Below are 22,283 nucleotides of genomic sequence, written 5' to 3'. Positions count from 1 at the left end.
GTGCGTTACTATGGGTTTAAACAAAAGTTGAAAAATTATAAAAATGCTCAATTGACCCATGCTTGTTTAAAGCCGGCACGTAATGTCTCTTTTGATTTTATATTTGAGCTTGAATTTTTTTGAACACGAAAAATAGACAGTTTAAGAAATAAGGATGAAAACATTGAGTGTTGCTCTACTTCTCCACACTAACAAAAAGTCACTAATGACGATACCCTGCAAAACTATTTCTTCTCTTCGCCAATAACAGCCTATAATCATTTAGCCAGAACAAACGAGTGAGCTTTGCATTTTACCACTATCGCTCGTCCGAGAGTGCGCTCGCGGATAATTCGGAGGAAAATCGAAGAAGAGGAGGGGCAACCCATCTGCATGGCTGCATGCATATGGGACCTGCATCCATGCATTTGCAGATCCGGCGAGGAGGCCATTGCGTTGCGCGCGTCGCCAGCAGAACAGGCCGGTCACCAGCGGAGGCCGGAGGCACGCGCGCGGCTCGGCGTTGTTGCATCCATGGCATGTGGGCCAGCCAGCGCATGCAAAGCGGAGGCGACAGGAGTGCGTCTCTCGTGGGGTGGCTGGCAGGCGCGCGGGCCCGGGCAGCGTCTCGGGCAAGAGCGGCGTCGGCCTTACAACGCGTGGCAGGAGCTCGTTCGGCGCACCACAAAGATGAGCTGCGGCCTGGGCCTGGTAGGCCCAGGTGACATAAATTGCCGTATTTTTTTAAGTAGTATATATATATCTATACTATTATAAAAGCGGTATTGATTCTGCTAGTATTTTTCGTCCGTCACCTCCGTGGGCCGCTTCTGCGTCAGGCCGTCGGTCTGCTTCTGAGCACGCGCTCACGGCCCATTCGCGCCACACGCGTCGCTTCTGTGCCAGGCCTCGTGCTTGCGCCACCCACCCTCGCCATGAGGCCATCGGCCCACTTGTGCCACGCGCATCGCAAAAGATGGAAAAAAATGTGCGTAGCCCGAACTGAACCCGGGTCACCGGCGTGATATCGCTATACTACAATGACCTATTGAATTCATGATGCATGCAGAGCATAATCAACGCAATGGCATATATACCACTAATCCACCGTATCTGGTTTAAAGAGCGAATCTCACTACGTTTTATTGCGATATAAGGATTAGTTTTACTCATGGGGCTTTTTTAAGAGGGCATCATAAACTCATAAATTGATAGCTCAATATTTCTGTTTCAGCAACATTCGAAAGTTTATAAAATTGTTATTTACACATAGTCATGGTTATTTTCATTCTTGATTAGATTTATATATTGTTAATCTTGAATAGAAGACCTAAGTTATTCATTTTTGATTGAGATGAAATTGATTTTAGGAGTTGGCATATCAGTATGCCAGTGTTTGAGAGATAAACATGGTAGAAGCTTAATGACATGCAGATATACATCGATCAATCTCAAGAAAAGCTAAGCTTTTGAAATGAATTGCCTCACGACATGTACAATATTCTTTAGTATAAATTTTGTTGCATGAGGTGGATAAAAATTAAAGGGTAAAAAAAATATTTTGATATATTGATTATGAGACCATATCTAACTTTATCTCCGCACCTCCATTGATAATGTTGTTGGAGCAGAAATTCATGGTTACTTTACTATTACAAAGGGGCAAGTTTGATAAATTATTGTAGCATATATAAAAGGTTCCAATTGTATTTATTAAAAAAACAATGCATGGTTGAGTGCACGGAAACAGTAAAATTTATCTTACTCTTTTCTCCTAACCCGTTGCGAAGCACGAGCATTTTGCTAATATATATACTCTCACCGTCCCTAAATATTTGACACCGTTGACTTTTTAATATACGTTTGACTCTTTGTTTTATTTAAAAAAATTTACATAATTATTAAATATTTTTATATCATTTCATTTATTGTCAAACATATTTTGATGCATATATATAACTTTATATATTATACAAAAGAATTTAAATAAAATGAATGATCAAACATGTGTTAAAAAGTCAACGGCGTAGTACATAGGTAGTAGTACAGTATATCGGCCCAGGAGCGAGGCAGCCCGCTGGTGTGTCCCAAACGATGCCGCGACACACCCAGCATGTGGAGGCACGATGAGGGCAGCCCAATCCCAAGGACGACGCGCAAGGTAGGTTGCCGGTGTAATGCGCGGGCCTAGCCCAGTTGCGTGCGTGTTGCCTCGGCGTTGGTGTGGGAGAGTCGTAGGGTGGGGGGAGACGGGGGACAGATCAGAGATGGCCATGGCTGCCGCCGGCGACAGGCCGGAGACTGTCGAAGTGACGCTGCGCGCCGTTGGCCCGTCCCGTCCCACCACCCTTTGCCTCCCTCCGCTTCTCTCGGTAACACCCATACTAATTCATTCCTTGTCGCTCGCGGGAGCTAATGCCTCCTGCTGCTCCCCCTAGGTCGCAGATCTACGCCGCCACATTGCTCACGATCGACATCTCCCAGAAGACCGCCTCCGCCTGGTCCTGCGAGGAAGGAATCTCCCGTGCCAAGACGACGCCCATGTCGACCTCCGCGATGGGGGTAAATTATACTGCTCTAGTCTACTACCCTCCAGGCCTCCACACCTGTTGATACATCTTTCTGCAATTTATGTAGATAGTCTAATAGTTGCCGTGGCACCTAAATCCCCTGCTAATCATCTCCCTGACGATGCTGACGATGATGATGAAGAAGAAGAGCTGGTAAATTTTTATCACAGTATATCATACAGTTTTCGTATTTTGAAGATGTTTATATGTTCCTCATAAGTATAATCTCTCCCATCCTATAGAAGTTCAAAATACCAGAAACAACCACCTGGTGGAAGAGAAGAATTTTTATATTTCTTAGAGACAAATTGAGATTACCAGGTAATTTAGATTATGCACCTCTATTTTTTGATGACATGGTAGTGTGATTAATGTAGTATGCATTTTGCTTCTTCAGATATCTTGTTGATGGCACTATTTTCTCTTGGTATGAAAGCATGGGTTCTTATCGCAATGTGGTTCCTATTTGCACCTATTGCCCAAACGTATGATGTTGGACCTTTATATGTAAGTAACTTTGGGAACACAACTTTTCCACCAATGTCCATATTAACTTGATGTATCCACTACTCATTTTCTTATAGGATATATGTGCGAAAAAATGGAGTGGATTTTAAGAAGTATCAAGTTAATAATGTCCAATCATAAGTATAGTCTCATAATGATCTTGCTTCCCTAGCTAAACATGTCCTTGAAAATTTGAATTTGAATGTGCCACGTGCTGATACTCATGTAGTAACTTACTACCTCCATTTTATATTGTAAGACTTTCTAATCTTGTCTAGATTCATTCATTGATGAATGTATATAATTAGTATATATGTTTAGATTTATTAGTATCCATATGAATCTAGGCAAGGCTAGAAAATCTTACATTGTGAAACGGAGAGAATCTCATCTACTTGGTTTCTATTCTTATACTCATGTATTTAAAAGGATAGCTGACTGTTTTCTATTACAACTTGTAACATGCTAGTATTATAGTGTGCATCACTGTTTAGCTATTCGGGTGACTAGGGGTGGTGGACAGCATCAACTCAGAGATCTATATTGTACTGAGGACATGGAGGAGAGAGCATGCCACAGGAGTGTGCCTGTAGATGTTGACAGGTTGACAATGTCGACACTGATGCAAACGGCAATGTTTATATCATACATGCGAACATGGAGTTATGCTGATCCGCAATGAAACAACATAGGGTGGTGCAAGCATGTAGCTATGCGTGCTAGCATGCACAAGTGGGTATTTGCAGGGTGTGGGCACAACATTACTGGGTATAAATAAATCTAGCTAGAGGATGGGGGTTCAATGATAGGCTTGAGGTAGTGAAATCCATGATGGCAAGCCCAGGGAAAAGAATGGGAACACTCGAAGTCAATAGAATGGTAGGGATTGATAATAGCAATAAGGGAACCCTGGCCTTTGGAATTGCTTGGATGAGTTGTCATAATCAGTAGAGCGCATGGTTGTCTCTTCAGTGCTCTCACCAGCGACCAGCCCTTGCCCTACAAATCCTCACTGTCCACCCATTGCCTGTGGCTTAATTATCCACCTGATGAAGAAAATGAGAGGATTGAGATAGCTGGTACTAGGTACAGAGAGAAAAAAAGATGTGGACATGACAGAGTAGATCAGTAGAATTATCTATACTTTGCTATTTGCATGCAGTTTTTTCCTGTGATTATGTCCAATCAAGTGTAAATGAATTGAGGAGAGCAGTAAATATTGCACACGACTCAATGCAAAATCAGCGGTTATGGCCAAAGTATTCTATGCACCATCTGCTCATTATGACACTGAGGTACATGCTGAAACTCAAATCATATGTGTAACTGGTAATTGAAGAATTGGACATATCAGTTTCTAGCTAGCTACAGGCAGGGGCATACTTTGGCCCTCACGGGTAGCCCAGGAATCAGTAATCATCAGATCACTCCATGTGGTTTTATCTTACGTGTATATGTCTTTAGTTCATTACGACCATTCAACTCTTGTATCCCTATCATGTTCATCATTTTTTGTTCTAGTTTATAGGATTTTGTGGAATTGTGATGCTAATGCTAGTTTCTCTATAGTAATTATGATGACCAAACTACTTTCAATTAATTGAATTTATTGCTAGATTCAGTTTGCTGATAATGCTAATGTATTACCCAGATACTTGGTACAGGTTTCTTGGTCATCCTTTGTAATCTTGGAAGACGGCAACAAGGTGATGTCAGGTATGTTATCCCATCTCTTCAATCTACGTTCTACGATGCTTTTGTGTTGCCTAGAGTGAAAACTTGGTTTTATTCAGAACAAACCAACATTGTTAACATTGTGTACAAACATTGTTAATTCGTAGAAATCTAGTTTACTTCTTTACTATCTAGATATGAAATGGTAAATATACATTGCCAACTGGTTGCTCTTTTTTTCTTTCATTGTTTGATGAATGTTTTACATCTAGAATGTGCCCCATTCTATAAGATGTATTTCCTGATTCCTCTATCATATGGTACAGAGTCCATTGCCATAGGATGCTTAGTTTTACAACATAAGTGCACCGAGGATGTTAGAAGTGTAATTGCTGTAATAGTTTCACTATAAATCTGTATATCATACCGTCATTTATCAAACCTTTTGGCTTCTTACGGGCAGAATAACAATAATAATTCAATTGTTACATACCTGGGCTGTCATTCTGATCAACAAGCCAATGTTCATCTAGTAAGAACCTGGAGTCTTTCTCTAAAACCAGTGCTACTAAACTAAAGTACTACGGAGTAGTTCTGAAAGAAAAGAGCCATTTAGGTGGTGTAATGAGCTTATAGTACCAACTTTGATATATATTTTATATTAATTACATAATAAATAAAATTAGCATAAAAATAAAGTTCTAGTTCATTGTTCCCCTGTTGACATTGAGCTGTTATACATCCATGCAGTGCATACTCCATATTTAATGAAGACTTTCGGGAGCTACCAGGAACACTTAACGCGGAGCGCATCGATAGAGACATTCGGGCAGGTCAATTTTGAACCTGAATCTGAGTTACTGGGACTATATGGGTTTAATGGGGTTTGTACAGAAGCATAGTGAGCCTTTGGTTCTAATCCTCTGTGACCGGAAAGGCTTCCAAAAGAGGCGCTAAGCAGTGTGAATTTACCTGTGTACTTCACATATATTTTGGTCAGCAGTACGGTTGAATGGTTCAGATGCAATTTGAGTGAAGTTTGAAAGGAGAGAAAATACTAATAGATCAGTAACCGAGTTAAAAGTCAAAACTGTGATTTAGAAGCGCACGCATGTGACAACATATGTGGATTTCATCCTAGTTCAATTCACGTCAGGAATATAATATACGCGATAAAATAATGTAATAGAGCGAACTCAGCGAAGCACCTTTGCATATTACCCATGAGCAAGAGACTTGGTGGCAACAACCAGAATGATATATTATTTAATCGTGGAAATGCCATGTCAGGTGCACCTATCAGAATCGGAACAAACCAATTACCAAATCCACCTATCATCGCCGGCATAACCATAAAAAAGATCATTAAAAAAGCGTGAGCCGTTATTAAAACATTATAAAGTTGATGATTCCCACCAAGAATTTGATCGCGGGTCGGGCTAATTTCATACGAATTAGTACGGAGAAGCATGTGCCCATCGCTCCCGCCATGGCACCGAAGATGCTCTAACTAACACATATTGACTCTGACTTTTTTTCATTTGACATCTTAATTTTGGATCTACGTTTGGCTATTATCTTATTCAAAACTTTGTATGACAGGGACTTAAAAAAAAAGCTGGCAGTATCCAAACACCAAGTCCTTTCACTGGTGTTGTTTGTTTCCATATAATTTTTTTTGTTTGTTCGGAACATCCATTATAACCAGCAGTGAAGACATTTCGTTCCATGGATTGGATGTTCAAATTTTCACATTCTATTAACATCCCCGTCCTTTTGCTTTTATTTTTGTTTATGCTTATAAACAAAAATTTAAATTTTAACCTTAAATTTAGAGTTAGTTTTGAGATTTTTTCATTATAGTTCATTTTCAGCTTTGGTTTTTAGATCACTGACAATACATGTATAAAAGTTTTAGCATACATTATTTTTGTTTTCTTTTTGGTCTGCATGCAACATAACGCTGACATGCAATGGAGGGTAGAGTGACGGACCAGAGGCAAACAAGGAAGACGATCTTTTCTGTTTATCCCAATACGTATGGCCAGACGCCCAGACGCATGATGGGAGCAAACAAAGCACATTCGAATTTGGATAAGAGGCATGCTAATGGAGATCGATCCCTGCAAAAGAAAAAAAAATGAGATGGCTAAATAAAGTTAATATCATGATCTCTACTGCTTAAAGGCAAACTATCCGTCATCCCCTCCCTGCGTGTGTACTTCCGCACCTCCCCGAAACGAACAAGAAAAAAGTGATCGTCATCTGTCAGAAAAGAAATGGTGTGTCACTTTCTAAGCCTTTCTAGTTGTCAAGAATATCTGCGATACGTTCTCCATTACAGCTCCCCAAGATCCAAATGAAGCAATTTCCAAAAAAAAAAAAAAAACAAAGTGAGCAAGTATGGTATTTTCTACTACAACCTAAATAATTTACATATTCAATAAGTGGAAATCAAGCACTTCATGGGAAAATTCGGACTAAAATACTAATGCATTGCAAAGAAGTGTGCTGAGAGGGCGAAATATGATAGTTGAAAAGTTCACACTAGTGTGATCAGATTATAATTCCATTTCTTGGTTTCTTCTTTGATATGTATCTCATCAATCAGTTGCCCTGGTCTGGTACGATATAACCTTGTCAATCAGCTAAAACTTGCATGTGCAGCTCAGACATTCTATGCACCCCACTGGCTAAGGATCTTACAATCAAGAACAGGAAGGCTACTGATCTGTAATTCCAACTACGCTTTGCACACAGCTAGTTGATCTTGACATAAGGAACAGGTGAAATTATTGTCTTTTGACTGGATAATCTTGCCATCCCCCCTTTGGGCTACCAGTAGTCCAGGCAAGAACAAGAACCGTTCTTGAAATGGTGGAAACGGTTACGATCTCTAACAACTATAACTCGATCATAGACCTCGGAAATGACCTTCATGACATAGTGGCAATCCTCGCAGATTCTCAAGTTTTTTACTATTCGGATAACATCCCCTCTCCTCGTGTTGAGCAGTCCAAAGGCAACTGCCAGCTTTTCACTGTGCTCCGAGATACAAACTTCTTTGTCCTCCTCATCAATGTCAAAAGTAACTCCTTTAGTGGCAGGCTTGTGCCCTTTGAGGCTCAAGGTTTTTCCTATCTCATCAAGCATCGCATAAATCTGATCAGACTGAGGATGTGAATGATCCCCAGAAAAGAACTCATAAACAACACCATCAAGCTCGACAACGCTCGATCCTGGAGGCTTGTGTATCCCATGTTCTTTCATTGAGCTCCTGACCTCTTGTACAAGGTCCCATTTGCCAGCAGCAGCATAGACATTAGATAAGAAAACCCAGGCCCCGGCATGCTGAGGATCCAACCTGAGAATTTCCATCGCAACCATCTGCCCCATCTCAACATTCTTGTGACACCTGCAAGCCACCAAGAGAGCACCCCATAAGGCAACATCAGCCTTCAATGGAACGGCTCTAATAAGAGCCAGTGCCTCCTCTAGCCGGCCTGCTCGGCCAAGCAGATGAACGGCACAACCATAGTGCTCTATGGTGGGTTGCAGATGATGGTCGACAGACATACGGTGCAGGATCCTCCTGCCCTCGTCAACCATGCCAGCATGCGCGCATGCGCTCAGAACGGCGGTCAGGGTGATGGAATCCAGATGTATGCCGCGGTCTTTCATCTCTCTGAACAAAGTGAGAGCGTCCGTGGAGAAGCCATTGACAGCCAGCCCGGCAATCATGACGGTCCAGGTGCGGACATCCTTGTGGCGAGTCGCGTGGAAGACAGACCATGCGCTTTGGACATCGCCGCACCTCATGTACATGTTGAGGAGCGCGGTGCCAAGATATTTTGTGATGGGGATGCAGCAGGTCCTTGCGAGGTAGGCGTGCAACCAGCGGCCGGTGTGGAGCGCGCCGAGGTGCGCGCAGGCAGAAAGGAGCGCGAGCAGGGTGACCTCGTCGGCATCGAGCATCCTGCGGAAGAGTCGAAGCACCTGGACGTAGAGACCATTGGAGAGGTAGGCGTGGAGTAGCGAGTTCCAGAGGGGGAGGTCCCTGTGTTTAGCGGGGCTGAGGTCGAACACCTGGCGTGCGGCGGGCAAGTCCCCCGCGGCGGCGTAGAAGGAGAGGAGGGATGCCCTGATGAAGCGCTCGGGAGATTCGAGGCCGCGGCGGAAGAGGGAGGCGTGGACGGCAGCGCCTGCAGCTGATGAGGAGGAAGCGGCAATGCGGGCGCAGGCGGCGAGGAGGGGTGGGTAGTTGTAGTTGTTGGGTGGGAGAGCATGGAGCGGTAGAGCGAGATGGCGAGGTGGGGGCGGGGCCCGCGGGAGATGGCGCGAATGGCAGAGTTGTAGGAGAAGGTGGAGGGGTGGGCGCGGAGGAGGGAGAGGGCGTAGGGAAGGGAGGCGAGGGAGGCGGCAGCGGCGAGGGGGGCAGCGGCGGAGCGGTCGGCGAAGAGGGCGCCAGAGCGGAGGAGGCGGGCGTGGAGGGGCTTTGGATTGGAACAGGTGGAGGCGGCGGGGGGCATATTCTTCTTCTTCCTCCGTGGTGGTGTCGCTCGCCGGCGCCGGAGAAGCCACAGCCAGCCTCGAGAGTGAAGCTGGGGAGAGAGAGGGGTCTTTCTCGTGGGCCGGGCGTGGCCCAATAAATTCGGCCCAAGAGCTGGTGTGTTTGGGTGGGTGGGCCCCGCAGAGCTCGTCGGCGTGGAATTCAAAGAGGAGGACCCGTGTCTGTCGTCGTAAGCCATTGCGCTCCGAGCGCGTGGTTTTCTTCTTCTTCTTCCTTCAACCTGAAGAATCATTCTCCCTTCTTCTTCTTCCTCCTCCTCCTCCTCCTCCTTGTTCTTCTAGTATCGTAGTTCATACTCCGGAGTTTAGAGGAGTTGAAAGCGTAGGAGCAGAATCGACAGGGAGAAAGGAGGAGGAGGAGGAGGAGAAGTCCGCCGATGGCGACCACGACCATGGAGGGTCTGATCGGCCTCATGAACCGCATCCAGCGAGCCTGCACCGCCCTCGGAGACCACGGTGGAGGATCCGACCTCCCTACCCTCTGGGAGTCCCTCCCCACCATCGCCGTCGTCGGAGGCCAGGTCCCATCCCATCCTTCCTTGTCTCATCATTTGCCTAGCCTTCCTGTAATTGAATGAATACCTAGACGAATAGCCTTCCTTCCTTGTTGCTGAATCGCTCATCACAATTTTGTTTCTCTTTTCCTTTACTTTGGCTTGGCTGTGAGTAAACAGAGTTCGGGCAAGTCCTCGGTGCTCGAGAGTATTGTTGGCAGAGACTTCCTTCCCCGTGGTTCTGGTAAAGCCTGCCTTTTCTGTACCCTTAATAACAATTTTAATTCATTCTATTCCATCTAGCCCCTAATTTAATGATCTCATCCTAATATATCATAATCCTCTCTGGACCTGAACCATCGTCTCCAGGAATCGTGACACGTAGGCCGTTGGTTCTGCAGCTGCATCAGATCGACAAAGGAGCCCATGAATACGCTGAGTTCTTGCACTTGCCGAAAACAAAGTTTTCAGATTTTGGTGAGAACTTCAAATGAATCCTCTGCCCCTTTATACATCTTTGCGTTTTCGTTGGGTAAACCTCAACTCCTGCTTTGCTTGTCAAGTGTTACCGTTCAAGTCTTGCAAATGACAAGTTCAAGCGTCTTGTTGCACTATTTTGTTTCCGTTGCTCTTATCTCTGATGTAAAGTGGCAGTACCAGAAGCATTTATTATTTTTCTATACTGTGGTGCAGCTCTTGTTCGTCAAGAAATTGCAGACGAGACAGATAGGGTGACTGGGAAAACTAAACAAATATCCCCTGTGCCAATCCATCTCAGCATCTACTCACCCAACGGTAAGCTGGTAAACCTCTTCCTGTTGTGAATGTGCACCTATGCTGAACTCACCTGAGAGAAATTTATCTCCATCTTACAAATTGAACTGAACCACCCAAGCCCTATGAATGTGTTGCCCTGGTGGAACTCTATTATCCCTAACTTTTACTATTCCAAAAAAATTATCCCTAACTTTCTTTGGCATGTAAACCCAACACAACCCAAATCAACCAGTAACGGTTCTTCATGAAGAAAGTACAATTTTAGGGGTTTGCGTCCCTCCATGTAATCTTCAAAAGATACTCTATGAATATATCTGGACATTAACATGCTCTGAATGATATATAATGCATTTGATAGCTTTATGATCATCCGAGTTTGCAGTGTTCTACAGTTTTCCAGATTCTACATATTATAGGATTTTATACAACTGTTGAAGACTACTCAATTTAACTGGGACTTTCAGTGTCTGCTTCATATTTCTGTTTCAATCTTGCTAACAGTGGTTAATACTCCTATATTTTGGCAGTTGTGAACTTAACATTGATTGATCTTCCCGGATTGACAAAGGTTGCTGTAGGTATGCACTATGCAGTCCTTGTTTAATCAAAGATTTTCAAAGCTGTTTGTTTTGTTACTGTGTTTAGTTTATTTGACAGATGTATATCATGACTCTCTCTCTCTCTCTGACTTGTTCAATTTCTAATTCACAGAGGGACAACCTGAAAGTGTTGTTCATGATATAGAGAATATGGTTCGGTCATATGTTGAGAAGGTAATCAACAAACAAAAGAGCATTCTTTTCAGTACCATGTGATCAGAAAGCGCGTGCATTCTATTCTTGTATTACTAGCAAAGTGATTATGCTAGCTGATGTTCTGGTTGTTTAACTATTCACACCCTTAACAGCGTATGACTGCATATGCACGCGTGTGTTTTCTTTAATGCTTGAATTAGACACCTGTGCTCATTCAATGTAATTCAAGAAGTAACCGGTGTTTGTGTTTTCTTTGCATATGCCATTGTGTGCTTGACCCTCTGCTTCTGATCTCATATGTGTGTCAAATTGTTCTGATAACTTAATTCTGTTAACCATGTGGATGTATTTCTGGTGTTCATCTTTGACAACTTATACAGGATTAATAAATAATAAGTCATTTTCTATGCACTTTTGCAGCCCAATTGTATCATTTTAGCTATATCTCCAGCAAACCAGGACATTGCCACTTCTGATGCAATTAAGCTTTCAAAGGAGGTTGATCCATCAGGTACTAAGATTCAGTGCACATGGACAAGAGACATTTTTTTTGAAGGATCAACAGGGGGGAGAGCTTCCCCACCTGAATTCGATTGTCAAATTTAACAAAAGGTACAAAGGTCCCCAACTAGGCTAGAGGCGCTTTAGATTACAGCCTCTGGGTAAGAGAAAACCCTCGGAGGTAACTTGAGCTAGAGAGATCATTACAGTTTAGAAGAGCGACAAGTTACAAGCGAGCGAGAGAAGGGTTTAGAGAGAGTGCAGAGCATGAACACATTGCAGAGCCGCTGGAGAGTTTCTTTCCAAGTTGCTGCAATTCTGCTGTCATCCATTTTAAGCCTCTCTGCCCATAGTACGGAGTCCGAAATTCCATTGTGCAAAATGTGTTGTAGCGAGGGTGGTTGATTCCTGAAACACCACATCATGCCTGTGATTCCATAGCAGCCATAAGCAGAGGATGAAGAAAATTTGGAAGTGTGTGGGAGGCAGTCTGGAAGGAGGTTTGATTGCATATATTCGTTGCGTTAGGGAAATCCCTGTGTTAAAACCAATAGCTCCCCAGAAGGACTTTGTGAAAGGGCAACCAAGCAGGATATGCGTTAGGGAAATCCCTGTGTTGTAGGTGGCATTGTGAGGCATGGTTGTTCTGGGTACAGAGGGTTTCATTTACTTTTATACTTCTAAAGAGAACTCGTATAGATGAAGTATATTACTGTAAACTTTGATGCTCTGTTATAACTCTATAGATAAGATAGTTATCTTCTACAGATGCTTCAGAATAGAGTTTTTTTATGCTTCTGCCTAACTGGATTTACAGTCTATACTATATTTGGATGAAAATTTTTCTTTTTTTACAAGGTGAAAGGACATTTGGTGTGTTGACAAAGTTGGACTTGATGGACAAGGGAACAAATGCTCTTGATGTAAGATTGAGTTTGGCTCCTGTAACTAACAGTAGTCTTCCTGCACATTGTCAGCTTCAGAATATATACGTGCAGCCTTTTTTTCTTCTTCTTAATGTTCATATCATACCTCTCACCTGTCATTTTTTTTCTGTAAATATAGCCTTTTCTATCTATAAGACCTTGACTGTTTTCATTTTCCCCTAAGGTTCTTGAGGGAAGAGCCTATCGTCTTCAGTATCCCTGGGTTGGAATTGTCAACCGCTCACAAGCAGATATTAACAGGAAAGTTGACATGATTGCTGCAAGAGAAAAGGAAACAGAGTATTTTGAAAATAGTCCTGATTATGCACACCTAGCCAGTAGGATGGGTTCTGTGTATCTAGCTAAGCTTCTTTCTCAGGTACCTCAGACTAGAAATTTTTCATTTCTTTGAGTTGATATATGTGCAAAGTTCAGGAATGCCGTAATTGCTTTACAATATTTTCAGCATCTTGAAGCTGTTATCAAAGCACGCATTCCTAGCATCACATCATTAGTCAACAAAACTATAGATGAACTTGAATCAGAACTGGATACCATTGGGAAAGCAGTGGCTGCTGATCCAGGGGTCAGTCATTCATATCTATTCTATGCTTGGAGTAGATAGGGAAGTGTCTGGTTAAATTTTATATCGACTTCTTCCATAATGTTGTGCAGGCCCAACTGTACACTATACTGGAGCTCTGCCGTGCTTTTGACCGTGTTTTCAAGGAACATCTGGATGGAGGGTGGGTATTATCTGTCAGCATCTTGAGAGATGTTCATATCTTGTTGCTATTTATGTGTAGCTTTCTGCTCAGTTTTCTTTTTCTTTTTAGAAATAGTAACCATTATCAACTCTTTGACTCGTTCCCAAAAAAGTACATATGAATCATCGGTAGCTACACTGTGTATCAACTATCAACACCATTCACATGTCCCAGGATAATAGATGCTAAAAATGCACCCATGTTTGTTTGAGTTCCTGGGACTCATATATATTGTTTCTTCCATGTGAACATGAATGAAAGGAATTTACAGAACTTGCCTAGCTTTTCAGAAGATCAAGTGCATGTTTTATAAAGATTTTGTGAACGGAATGTATGAAGTGTTCATAAGTTTTATCAATAAACCTAGCTTTATTTTAATGAGTTGTCATTTGATTTCTTGAGATATTGTCCAATTACAGTGTTATAAGGTCAATTTACTGCCTTAACTATTTGGGTACCTAACTGTTACAGGAGATCAGGCGGTGATAAAATCTATGGTGTGTTTGATCATAAGCTCCCTGCTGCTTTTAGAAAGCTACCTTTTGATCGTTATCTGTCCGTGCAAAATGTTAAGAAGGTGGTGTCAGAAGCAGATGGCTATCAGCCTCATCTTATTGCACCTGAACAAGGTTACCGTCGTCTTATTGAGGCCGGCCTTGCTTATTTCAAGGGCCCAGCTGAAGCTACAGTCGATGCGGTAACTGAATTTCCATTTGGTGGTCAACTTTTCATCCGTGCTTATTTGTGACCAGTTGGTTTCTTAAGTGGCCACCAATAGTCACTTTGTGTTGTACGCTTTACTTCTATATGCTGCATTTGATGTCACATGTCTCAACTTGTCTGATCTGCCAAATATATTTTACAGGTCCACGTTGTTTTAAGGGAATTAGTGAGGAGATCCATAGGAGAGACAGAGGTTAGGCTAACAGGGATAAAACATTATTTCTATATAATCTCAACCTCCAATATCTTGCCTTATTATTATTATTATTTTTTGAAAAATCTGTATGTTTTTCTATTGCAGCCACTGAGAAGATTCCCTACCCTGCAAGCTGAGATTGCAACAGCTGCAAATGAAGCCCTGGAAAGATTTCGGGAGGATGGGCGCAGCACTACACTTCGGCTTGTTGACATGGAGGCATACTTGACTGTGGATTTCTTCCGGAAGCTCCCGCAAGATCCAGATATTATTAGCAAGGTTGGGAATCCATCGGCGGCAGAAGCAACCCCGGGCAAAGGTTCAGGGACAGTGGACCGCTACGGTGACGGGCACTACAGGAATATCGCCGCCAATGTGTCCCAGTACATAAGGATGGTGGGAGACGAACTGTTACACAAGATCCCGAAGGCGGTGGTGCACTGTCAGGTCCGAGAAGCCAACAGGTCTCTGCTTAACCATTTCTACGTGCAGATAGGGAAGAAAGAGGTAAGCAATAGGTAACAGGCTTGAGGAGTATAATAAGTATTTAGTCCGTTTCAGGTTATAAGATATTTTGGTCATATTTAGATTTATCTATTAAAGCATATATACACACACAAATTCATTAGTATAGTCACAGAGAACGCACATGTTGCTTCCAGGCGACAACCAAAACTCTGCCGCCACCCAAGCAGCCGCCGGCAAAGTCGGTTGGCTGCAATGACGATGGAGGCGGGGCTCTCCCCTCCCAGGCTGCTCTGGATGTGGGAACCGGAGCGACCGGAAGGAGTGGCAGTGGGGTGCAGCAGCACCGGGGACGCGTGACGACTAGGGTTGGAGGGGAGTGACGATGACGTGAGCACGAGAACGACGTCTATGCCAGCACGGGGAGGAGGCGGAGGAGAGTCGATCTGGTGGTGATGTTATGGGATTTCTTGGCCAAGTCAGGCCCACGTCGTCGTAGCAACGAGGGATGAGGGCTTCAAGCAGTGAAGACCAGGATGATCTAACGATCTGATGGGGGAGAGTCGATCTGGAGGTCGCTATTGTGGCCATCACCCGGTGATGCTTTACTGGTTCATGCATACCATGTTGTGAAGACCGAGACGAGGATGTTGTGGTTGGCGGTAGGTGCCTCAAAGGAGTGATGTGGTTTCACCGCTCGGCGGCCATTAGTTTGGTACATGTTGGTTGCGTGTGGTGATCGAGGAGGAACTGCGGGTTAAAACCTAGCCAGGCCATGGTCAGCCGATGGTGAAAACATCCATAGGTGTCGCTACCCTCCTTGGAGGCGTTGTTGGCTTTAGTTTCCCTACTGCATGTATTGGATCTAGACCTTGCTCTGTCTAGAGTCTAGACAAGTGGTCACGGGTTCCACATCACATCCTCCTTGGGGCGCCACTTTGGAAAACCTACCCGTACAACATTGGTCAGCAATGGCCTTCCATGTTAGCACAGTGGTAGTATAGGTGGCTTAGGCCGCGTTCGTTGCTGGGGTATAAGTTAATTTATACTCTGGCACGAAAAACGTAATAATAGATTAGTACATGATTAATTAATTAAATTATTAAAAAATATAAAATAGATTAATATGATTTTTTTAAACAACTTTCATATAATTTTTTTTTTGTAAAAAATACACCATTTAGCAGTTCGGAAAGCGTGCGTGCGAAAAATGAGAAAGACAAGTTAACTAAGGGGGACTGCCGAACGCGGCCTTAGTAGTTTTTGGCGAGGTCTTATCCCCTTGGTTCTTCTTGTTCTGTTAGTGACCAAGTAGCTCTCTTCGTTTGTTTTTGTCTTATAGAGTTGGAGTTGTTTCATGGCTAGGGTTGCGCTGAAGTTTGGCAAAGATGACACACTGTATTTTTCGACTTAGTGTGTTGGCTTTGGTTGTGTAGAGAGCGGTGCTTGGTGGCATAGGCTGATGTCAGTCCGAGCTATTTTTTCATCTCGGTGGAACGGTTGGCACATTGACGTGTTGATGTGAAGTCGTTTGTATTGTTTGGGCGACAAGCTTAGCAATCATGACACACTTTTCAAATTTGAAACCGGTCTATTGTTTTGGTGGAGAGCTTAGCTTTGTCAAGAGCCTGTCTTTTTTCTTTCTCTATAAACCGGTCTGGATTTTCTCTCTTCTTATATGAAATAAAATTGACAGTTATCCTATTGGTTTGGTTTATAAAAAGGATACATGAGTATCCATATGAATATGAATATAAGAAAAGCAAAAATGTTTTTATAACCTGAAATGAAACAGCAGTGTATATTCTGCTTGATCTTCTTGTTGTTGAGCAATGATATCATTCATCACCATCATATACCTGTTCTGGAGCGTACGGGCTGAACTGAATTACTGAGTTTGTGTTGGGTTTGGAGCAGGCAAGCCAGTTTGGACATTTACTGGATGAGGACCCGGCGATGCTGGAGCGAAGGAAGCAATGCTGGCAGAGGCTGGAGCTGTACAAATCGGCGAGGAATGAAATCGACTCTGTCGCACGGAGCAAATAGACAGAAACACATATTAGGGGCACGGATACGGATACGTCGCGAGCAGTTGTTGTTAGTTAGGCACTGCTTTGTGTTTCCTTGCTATAGTATCTTACGAAGAATTAATGGACATTATGTATATATTTTTGTCAGTTCGTACATGTACATCATTTTATTATATATCCTTCTCTCTCTCCCCCCCCCCCCTCTCCTCCGGTGATCTGGATTGCAGGGGTGTTCATGAAACACATATACTGCCTCTGGTTTTTCAAGACGATATTTTTTAAAATACATATTTGATTATTTTTATTTAAAAAAATCATGCATACACATGTTTAACTATTTATCTTATAAAAAATATATAAATATGTAAAAATATAGATTATGCTCAAAGTATTTTTAATAATAAATTAAACCATAATAAAATAATGGGTAATTAAATAAGTTTTATTCCCTCCGTTTCATAATGCAAGATGTTTGATTTTTTTTGCTTGCAATGTTTGATCATTTGTCTTATTCAAAAAATTATAAAAATATCATTTATTTTGCTTGTGACTTCCTTTATTATCAAAATAATTTTAAGCATGACTTATCATTTTTTTATATTTGTACTAAAATTTTGAAAAGATGAATGGTCAAACGTTGCAACTAAACAAGTTAAACATCTTACAATATGAAACATAGTTATTATTTGAATAAAACGAGTTGTCATGTTATATACATAGAAGTCAACAAAATTATGTAATAATGGCATGTTCAAAGGTAGAGCTCGTTGTGGGCTCTATCTCAAGCGACGTCAGCAACACGAGTCTATTTTATAATGATACGTATAAAGGTAGAGTCAGGTGTGATTTCTTCATTAATGCAATAAAATATTTTTTATTAAGTTTGTTTCCTTTTTATACATTCTCATGTAATAAAGTTTTCTTTAATAAATGCTAAGAGTCAACTCTAAGCCGTTGTCATGTATAACAATAGCTTTTCTCTCTCTTTTCCTCTTTTTCCTCCACATTACCAAATTTGCTTACGTGATAATCTGACACCTTTATACGTGTCCTTAGAACCGAGTGGACACCAACGAAGGTGCAATTAATGGAAAGTTCTATTTTCTATAGAAACCTCTTTCTTAGGGAAATTAAAGGATTAATCTATAGAACAAAAACAACACTTCTTTTTGAAGGAAATTAAAGAATATTTTAACCTAAACATAAAAACAAAAAGAGAGCGGGCGGCTAGTAGCTTGGCGCGGTGCCGAGCGCGTAGCTCTTGAGGAGGTCGCCGCAGATGGGGAGTGGCTGATCCTTGAGGAAGCCCAGCGGGTTGGCGCGGCGCACCATGGTGGCGAGCCCGGCGTCCTGCACCAGAGTCACCGGCGCGCGGTCGCGTCCTGCCTCCGTCTCGCGGCATCCCGGCACCGGGCTGCTCACCAGCGCCACCGAGCATACCTCCTCGGCGCCGCGGTTGTCCACCAGCTCGACGCGGTAGTGGCCCGCCGCGTCCGTCGTCCCCTCCGCCGATCGCTCCACGGCGCCACTCGCGCTCATGTAGTGCCGGCACTCCAGCCGCACACGAGCGCCCTGGATCGCCGTCGTCGCGTTGGTGACGAAGCCGGCGCGGCACGTGTCGCAGTACACGTCGCCCTCCACGAAGAAGTCCGGGTCCCGGGTCCCCTGCACCAATGCCGTCGCCATCGCCATCACCATCATCGTGGCCGTCACGACGCCGCCTGCCATAACGTACGTATCGTCAACAGGCTATACACCTCACTCGAATTAAGATCGAATATATATAATTGATGAAGCCCACCCAGGCCAATCAACCTATCAGGCGATCCAGAGAAGTTGTAGCTTGCATGTCTCTATTCTTAGTTTGTTGACCGTTTACTTAGTCTATCCCTCGATCGACAAGTGAAGCAATATAGTTATATAAATACAATTAACCTCCTAAGAATTAATTAATTAATATATATAAATGCTCACTCTCGCATCCTCTAAATATAAATATAAGTAATACTGAATCGTCGTCGATCAGTAAGTATACAATCAATCAGATGAAGATGGTACGGAGTACATATGTATGGCTCGCGCGCGCGCGCTCTCTCTCTCTCTCTCTCTTCCAGTTTTAAATAAAAAGAAAAAAAAAGGAAAAAAAGAACTTAATACTAGCTACTATCTGTTTAGGCCATGAGGGCGGCAAGCAGGACGGCGACGGCAGCTGCTGCCGTGGCCTTGAGGGAGGTAGCGGCGGAGGAGGGCGGAGAGCGGACGGGGGCGGGAGGAGTAGGGTTGGGGCCACTGCCACTGGGCGTGGGCGGGGCAGGCGCAGGAGTGGAGGAGTCCGCCTGCACGACATCAATCTGGATCTTCATGCTGCCTGTGCCGGTGGTGGTGCAGTGGCCGGGGAAGCCGCAGATGAAGTAGCGGGTGCCGGTGGAGTTGAGGGCGATGGCGTCGTTGCCGGTGGTGTGGGTGGCTATGGCGCTGGAGCTGGAGCTGGAGCTGGAGCAGGAGTCGTACCCCGCCTTGTTCACCTCCACCACGTCGTGCTGCTGGGGCGAGTACTTGAACACTGCAGTTACTCCACTAATATAATTAGCATCTATATTATTCATATCTCGATCCAATTCAATTCATCATCATATATATGCATACCTATCTGGTCGCCTGGGTGGAACTTCTTTTGGGCAACCCAGTTGGCGTAGTTGGTGTTGAGGTCCCATGCGCCGCCCGGCTCGCCGACGTTGTAGGTCGCCGCCGACGCCATTCCCAGCATGACCATCATCGTCATGGCCACCACCACAACTCTTCCCATGGAAGCCATATATCTAGCTAGCTAACTAGCTAGCTGGAAGGGGCAAACTAATTAAGCAGAGGAGATCGATTGATCAAAGTTAACCTACTTTTTACGTTCTGTCAGTGATCGATGATCGATGAGGCCACAAAACTGGAAGAAACGTATATATATTATGAGGCTAGCTCTCGGTCAGTCCATAGACTCCGTACTAGTCGACGGTGATGGATCGGTAACGTTCTCCCTCTTATTAAAAAAAGAAACATATATACTCGTATTAATCTGCCGTAGCACATCTATTCGTTCACACTGCTCCTGTGGTCCTTGAGTACGACTCATCCAATCCATTAAATTTAGGGCCTTTATCTCGTCCTTAAAAATACATTAAGTTACCAAAAATTTTAATATAAATTTATAATATCTCAAGATATCATACTTTTTACAGTTACTTTTTCAAGGACGGTAAAAAAACTCTTAAATTTATTAAATTTAATATATAGTCGTTTGAGAAAAAATTTAATACATTGTACTCAGGGGTTGATCGTTGAAAAAGACGGAATGACATATTTACAAACGAAAAATAATATGTGAACACAACTTTTATGTACGTATTTTTAGCGATCTAAAATCCAAAGCTATAAATTTAAGGTTAGAATTTTAAATTTTGGCTTATAAGAATAAGTGGAAGCAAAAAGAGTGGTCGTAATAATTCTTCCTATTTTAGTTAATGAATGATCTTTAAAATATATTTTGAACTTTAATTTTCTATCAATCTATAAATAAATAAATGTTTCCTTTTACTCACTTTTGAATACTTATCTATACATGTTGTTTTAGTGTTTTCAAGCTAATATTTTAAAAATTACCAGTTATATTCTTGTCAAAAATGATATTACATCTATTTTACGATATAAGAATTTCTGACTTTATCTAGAAATGCTAATAAATTTAAATATTATACAAATTATATATAAATCAATCGTTAAATCTAGACAGTTTATGATATGAAACGGATTAAGTGCAACTTATGAAACTACTACTTGATTGGGTAGCATAATAAATTATTAAATTAATTGGAATATTCAACTAACGTCTATACAACGTTCCAGACCAGCGCACGCGGGCCATTTCAATTCCATAGACTTGGCTCTTAAGTTGGTCGTATGCTGCAGTTTTCAAAAGAGAGAGTTATCACGGTCAATATAAGAAAGCGACTTAATTTAAAAGCAAACTTCTGCTTCTATGTATGCGTCCAAACTGATGAATTTTCTCGATCGTCTAAAAGAAATCCACTAATTACTCGTAATGGTCAGCAAACACGACAAATTTTGTACGATGAAACATCTCTCTACTAATTAGGACCCATAAACACTATTATATTTCTCTTCTGCCATATGCCCTTTAGTTTGATCGTATCAACAGCTAGAAGAAAAGATCAGTAGTAGTAGCATTTTGCGGTCGGCAAATCTGATACGCAGGGAGTTTGTCGTATGCGTAAAATTAAGCAGGAGAATTAAAATATTGAAGAGGAAGAATTCCAGGCCTGCATTGCAGTGCAGGTGCAGGCTACAGGTGAGTTGTTGGCCTGCTGTCACCTGCAGCCTCATCTAGTAGTATATGATTTCCACACGTATATCCTTACGAGAGAAAGTTCCATATTGGCGGCTGCAGACGACTACTGCGGCTACTAGCTGGTATCGCGTTTAAATGTGTTAGATAGCTGTTAGACTAAATTTTAGCTTATGAATATAACCGGAAAAAAACAAGGTTGATATGTTATATATATTGATCCTTTGGATTGTGAGATATGGTTATGTATTCAAAGATATTCTTGTTATATCTCCTTCGCAATCTTTTGCATCGACGTAAAGGAGAGGGCCTGAGTATAGATGGCCAAATGGCCGAGCTGGGTCGGCATGGCCCAGGCATGGTCGGACCGGCACGACCCGATCAACATGCCGGGCCAGGTCATGTTGGACCACGAGCGGCACTCGTGGTCTAGGCACGGCCTAATACCACTCGAGTTGTGCCGGGTCAGCCCGAAGGCATGATGGTCCATCGTGCTTCTTCAAAAAAATAAGTTTATATTTTAACCCCTCACTTCTTTGGGTTGTTAAAATAGGTCTATTTCAGCTCCCTCTTCTTTGGGCTGTGTTATATATGGTTAGAATAAATCTATTTTACATACTTCTCTTTCTTTTTGGCTAGGCCTTTGTTAGACGTTGGACCGACGGAGTGTTGCCACCTGTGTGACCAAGAAGAAGAGGAGACGATTCAACACCTAGCCCTGAAGTTCAATAGTATAGCTAACTACTAGCTCCAATTTATCTAATAGCCAATTCATATAATAGTTACCTATAAAACATATACTACTATGTCCCACATGTCATACATGCAGTGTCTTGGAGCTCGTGCTACAGTTGGCTACAAATTAATAGTCCAACTTTCTTCTCCCTCCCCTCTTATCTATTTAAAATATACTTATAGTTGACTTATAGCCTGCTATTATCCCTGCTCTAACCAACCACAGTAAATTCAACTTGCCTGGAGCCCAGTATTTCCAAA

At 42.7% G+C, this 22,283-nt stretch overlaps 5 protein-coding genes across 6 annotated transcripts; 2 read left to right on the top strand and 3 right to left on the bottom strand.

Annotated features, from left to right (window-relative positions):
* The first annotated feature begins 2,174 nt into the window (after positions 1-2,174).
* Positions 2,175-6,092, top strand: LOC102722801. 2 transcript variants are annotated; one of them, XM_015841350.2, is made up of 7 exons: positions 2,175-2,351; positions 2,418-2,541; positions 2,617-2,702; positions 2,792-2,870; positions 2,947-3,056; positions 4,721-4,772; positions 5,481-6,092. In XM_015841350.2, exons 1-7 carry the CDS (start codon positions 2,247-2,249, stop codon positions 5,630-5,632), a joined length of 708 nt encoding a protein of 235 aa, XP_015696836.1. In that variant the 5' UTR covers positions 2,175-2,246; the 3' UTR covers positions 5,633-6,092. The 2 variants fall into 2 exon arrangements, with proteins under 2 accessions (XP_015696836.1, XP_015696837.1); XM_015841351.2 differs by having other exon boundaries at positions 4,708-4,772; positions 5,481-6,090.
* Positions 6,093-7,565: 1,473 nt separating this feature from the next.
* Positions 7,566-9,259, bottom strand: LOC102722525 (pentatricopeptide repeat-containing protein At5g66520-like). The gene is made up of 2 exons (XM_015840974.2): positions 8,817-9,259; positions 7,566-8,706 (listed from the first exon to the last, which is right to left on the bottom strand). Exons 1-2 carry the CDS (start codon positions 9,257-9,259, stop codon positions 7,566-7,568), a joined length of 1,584 nt encoding a protein of 527 aa, XP_015696460.2.
* Positions 9,260-9,505: 246 nt separating this feature from the next.
* Positions 9,506-17,123, top strand: LOC102712660 (dynamin-related protein 1E-like). The gene is made up of 15 exons (XM_006660952.3): positions 9,506-9,820; positions 9,974-10,037; positions 10,163-10,270; positions 10,487-10,588; positions 11,098-11,148; positions 11,282-11,343; positions 11,746-11,836; positions 12,685-12,749; positions 12,937-13,131; positions 13,219-13,338; positions 13,428-13,498; positions 13,991-14,216; positions 14,385-14,435; positions 14,544-14,945; positions 16,821-17,123. Exons 1-15 carry the CDS (start codon positions 9,677-9,679, stop codon positions 16,947-16,949), a joined length of 1,881 nt encoding a protein of 626 aa, XP_006661015.1. The 5' UTR covers positions 9,506-9,676; the 3' UTR covers positions 16,950-17,123.
* Positions 17,124-17,883: 760 nt separating this feature from the next.
* On the bottom strand, positions 17,884-18,695 carry LOC102712387 (pollen-specific protein C13-like). The gene has a single exon (XM_006660951.3). It carries the CDS (start codon positions 18,659-18,661, stop codon positions 18,161-18,163), a length of 501 nt encoding a protein of 166 aa, XP_006661014.2. The 5' UTR covers positions 18,662-18,695; the 3' UTR covers positions 17,884-18,160.
* An 89-nt stretch (positions 18,696-18,784) lies between these two features.
* On the bottom strand, positions 18,785-20,151 carry LOC102722247 (basic blue protein-like). Its single transcript, XM_006661519.3, has 2 exons — positions 19,580-20,151; positions 18,785-19,496 (listed from the first exon to the last, which is right to left on the bottom strand). The coding sequence occupies exons 1-2, from the start codon at positions 19,746-19,748 to the stop codon at positions 19,105-19,107; spliced, it is 561 nt and encodes a 186-aa protein (XP_006661582.1). The 5' UTR covers positions 19,749-20,151; the 3' UTR covers positions 18,785-19,104.
* Between the last annotated feature and the right edge of the window lie 2,132 nt (positions 20,152-22,283).

Source organism: Oryza brachyantha, chromosome 9 (genome assembly GCF_000231095.2).
Source record: "Oryza brachyantha chromosome 9, ObraRS2, whole genome shotgun sequence".
NCBI classification, from domain to species: domain Eukaryota; kingdom Viridiplantae; phylum Streptophyta; class Magnoliopsida; order Poales; family Poaceae; genus Oryza; species Oryza brachyantha.
The sequence above is the reverse complement of the archived record's forward strand: the minus strand, read 5'-3'. Positions and strand labels throughout refer to the sequence as shown.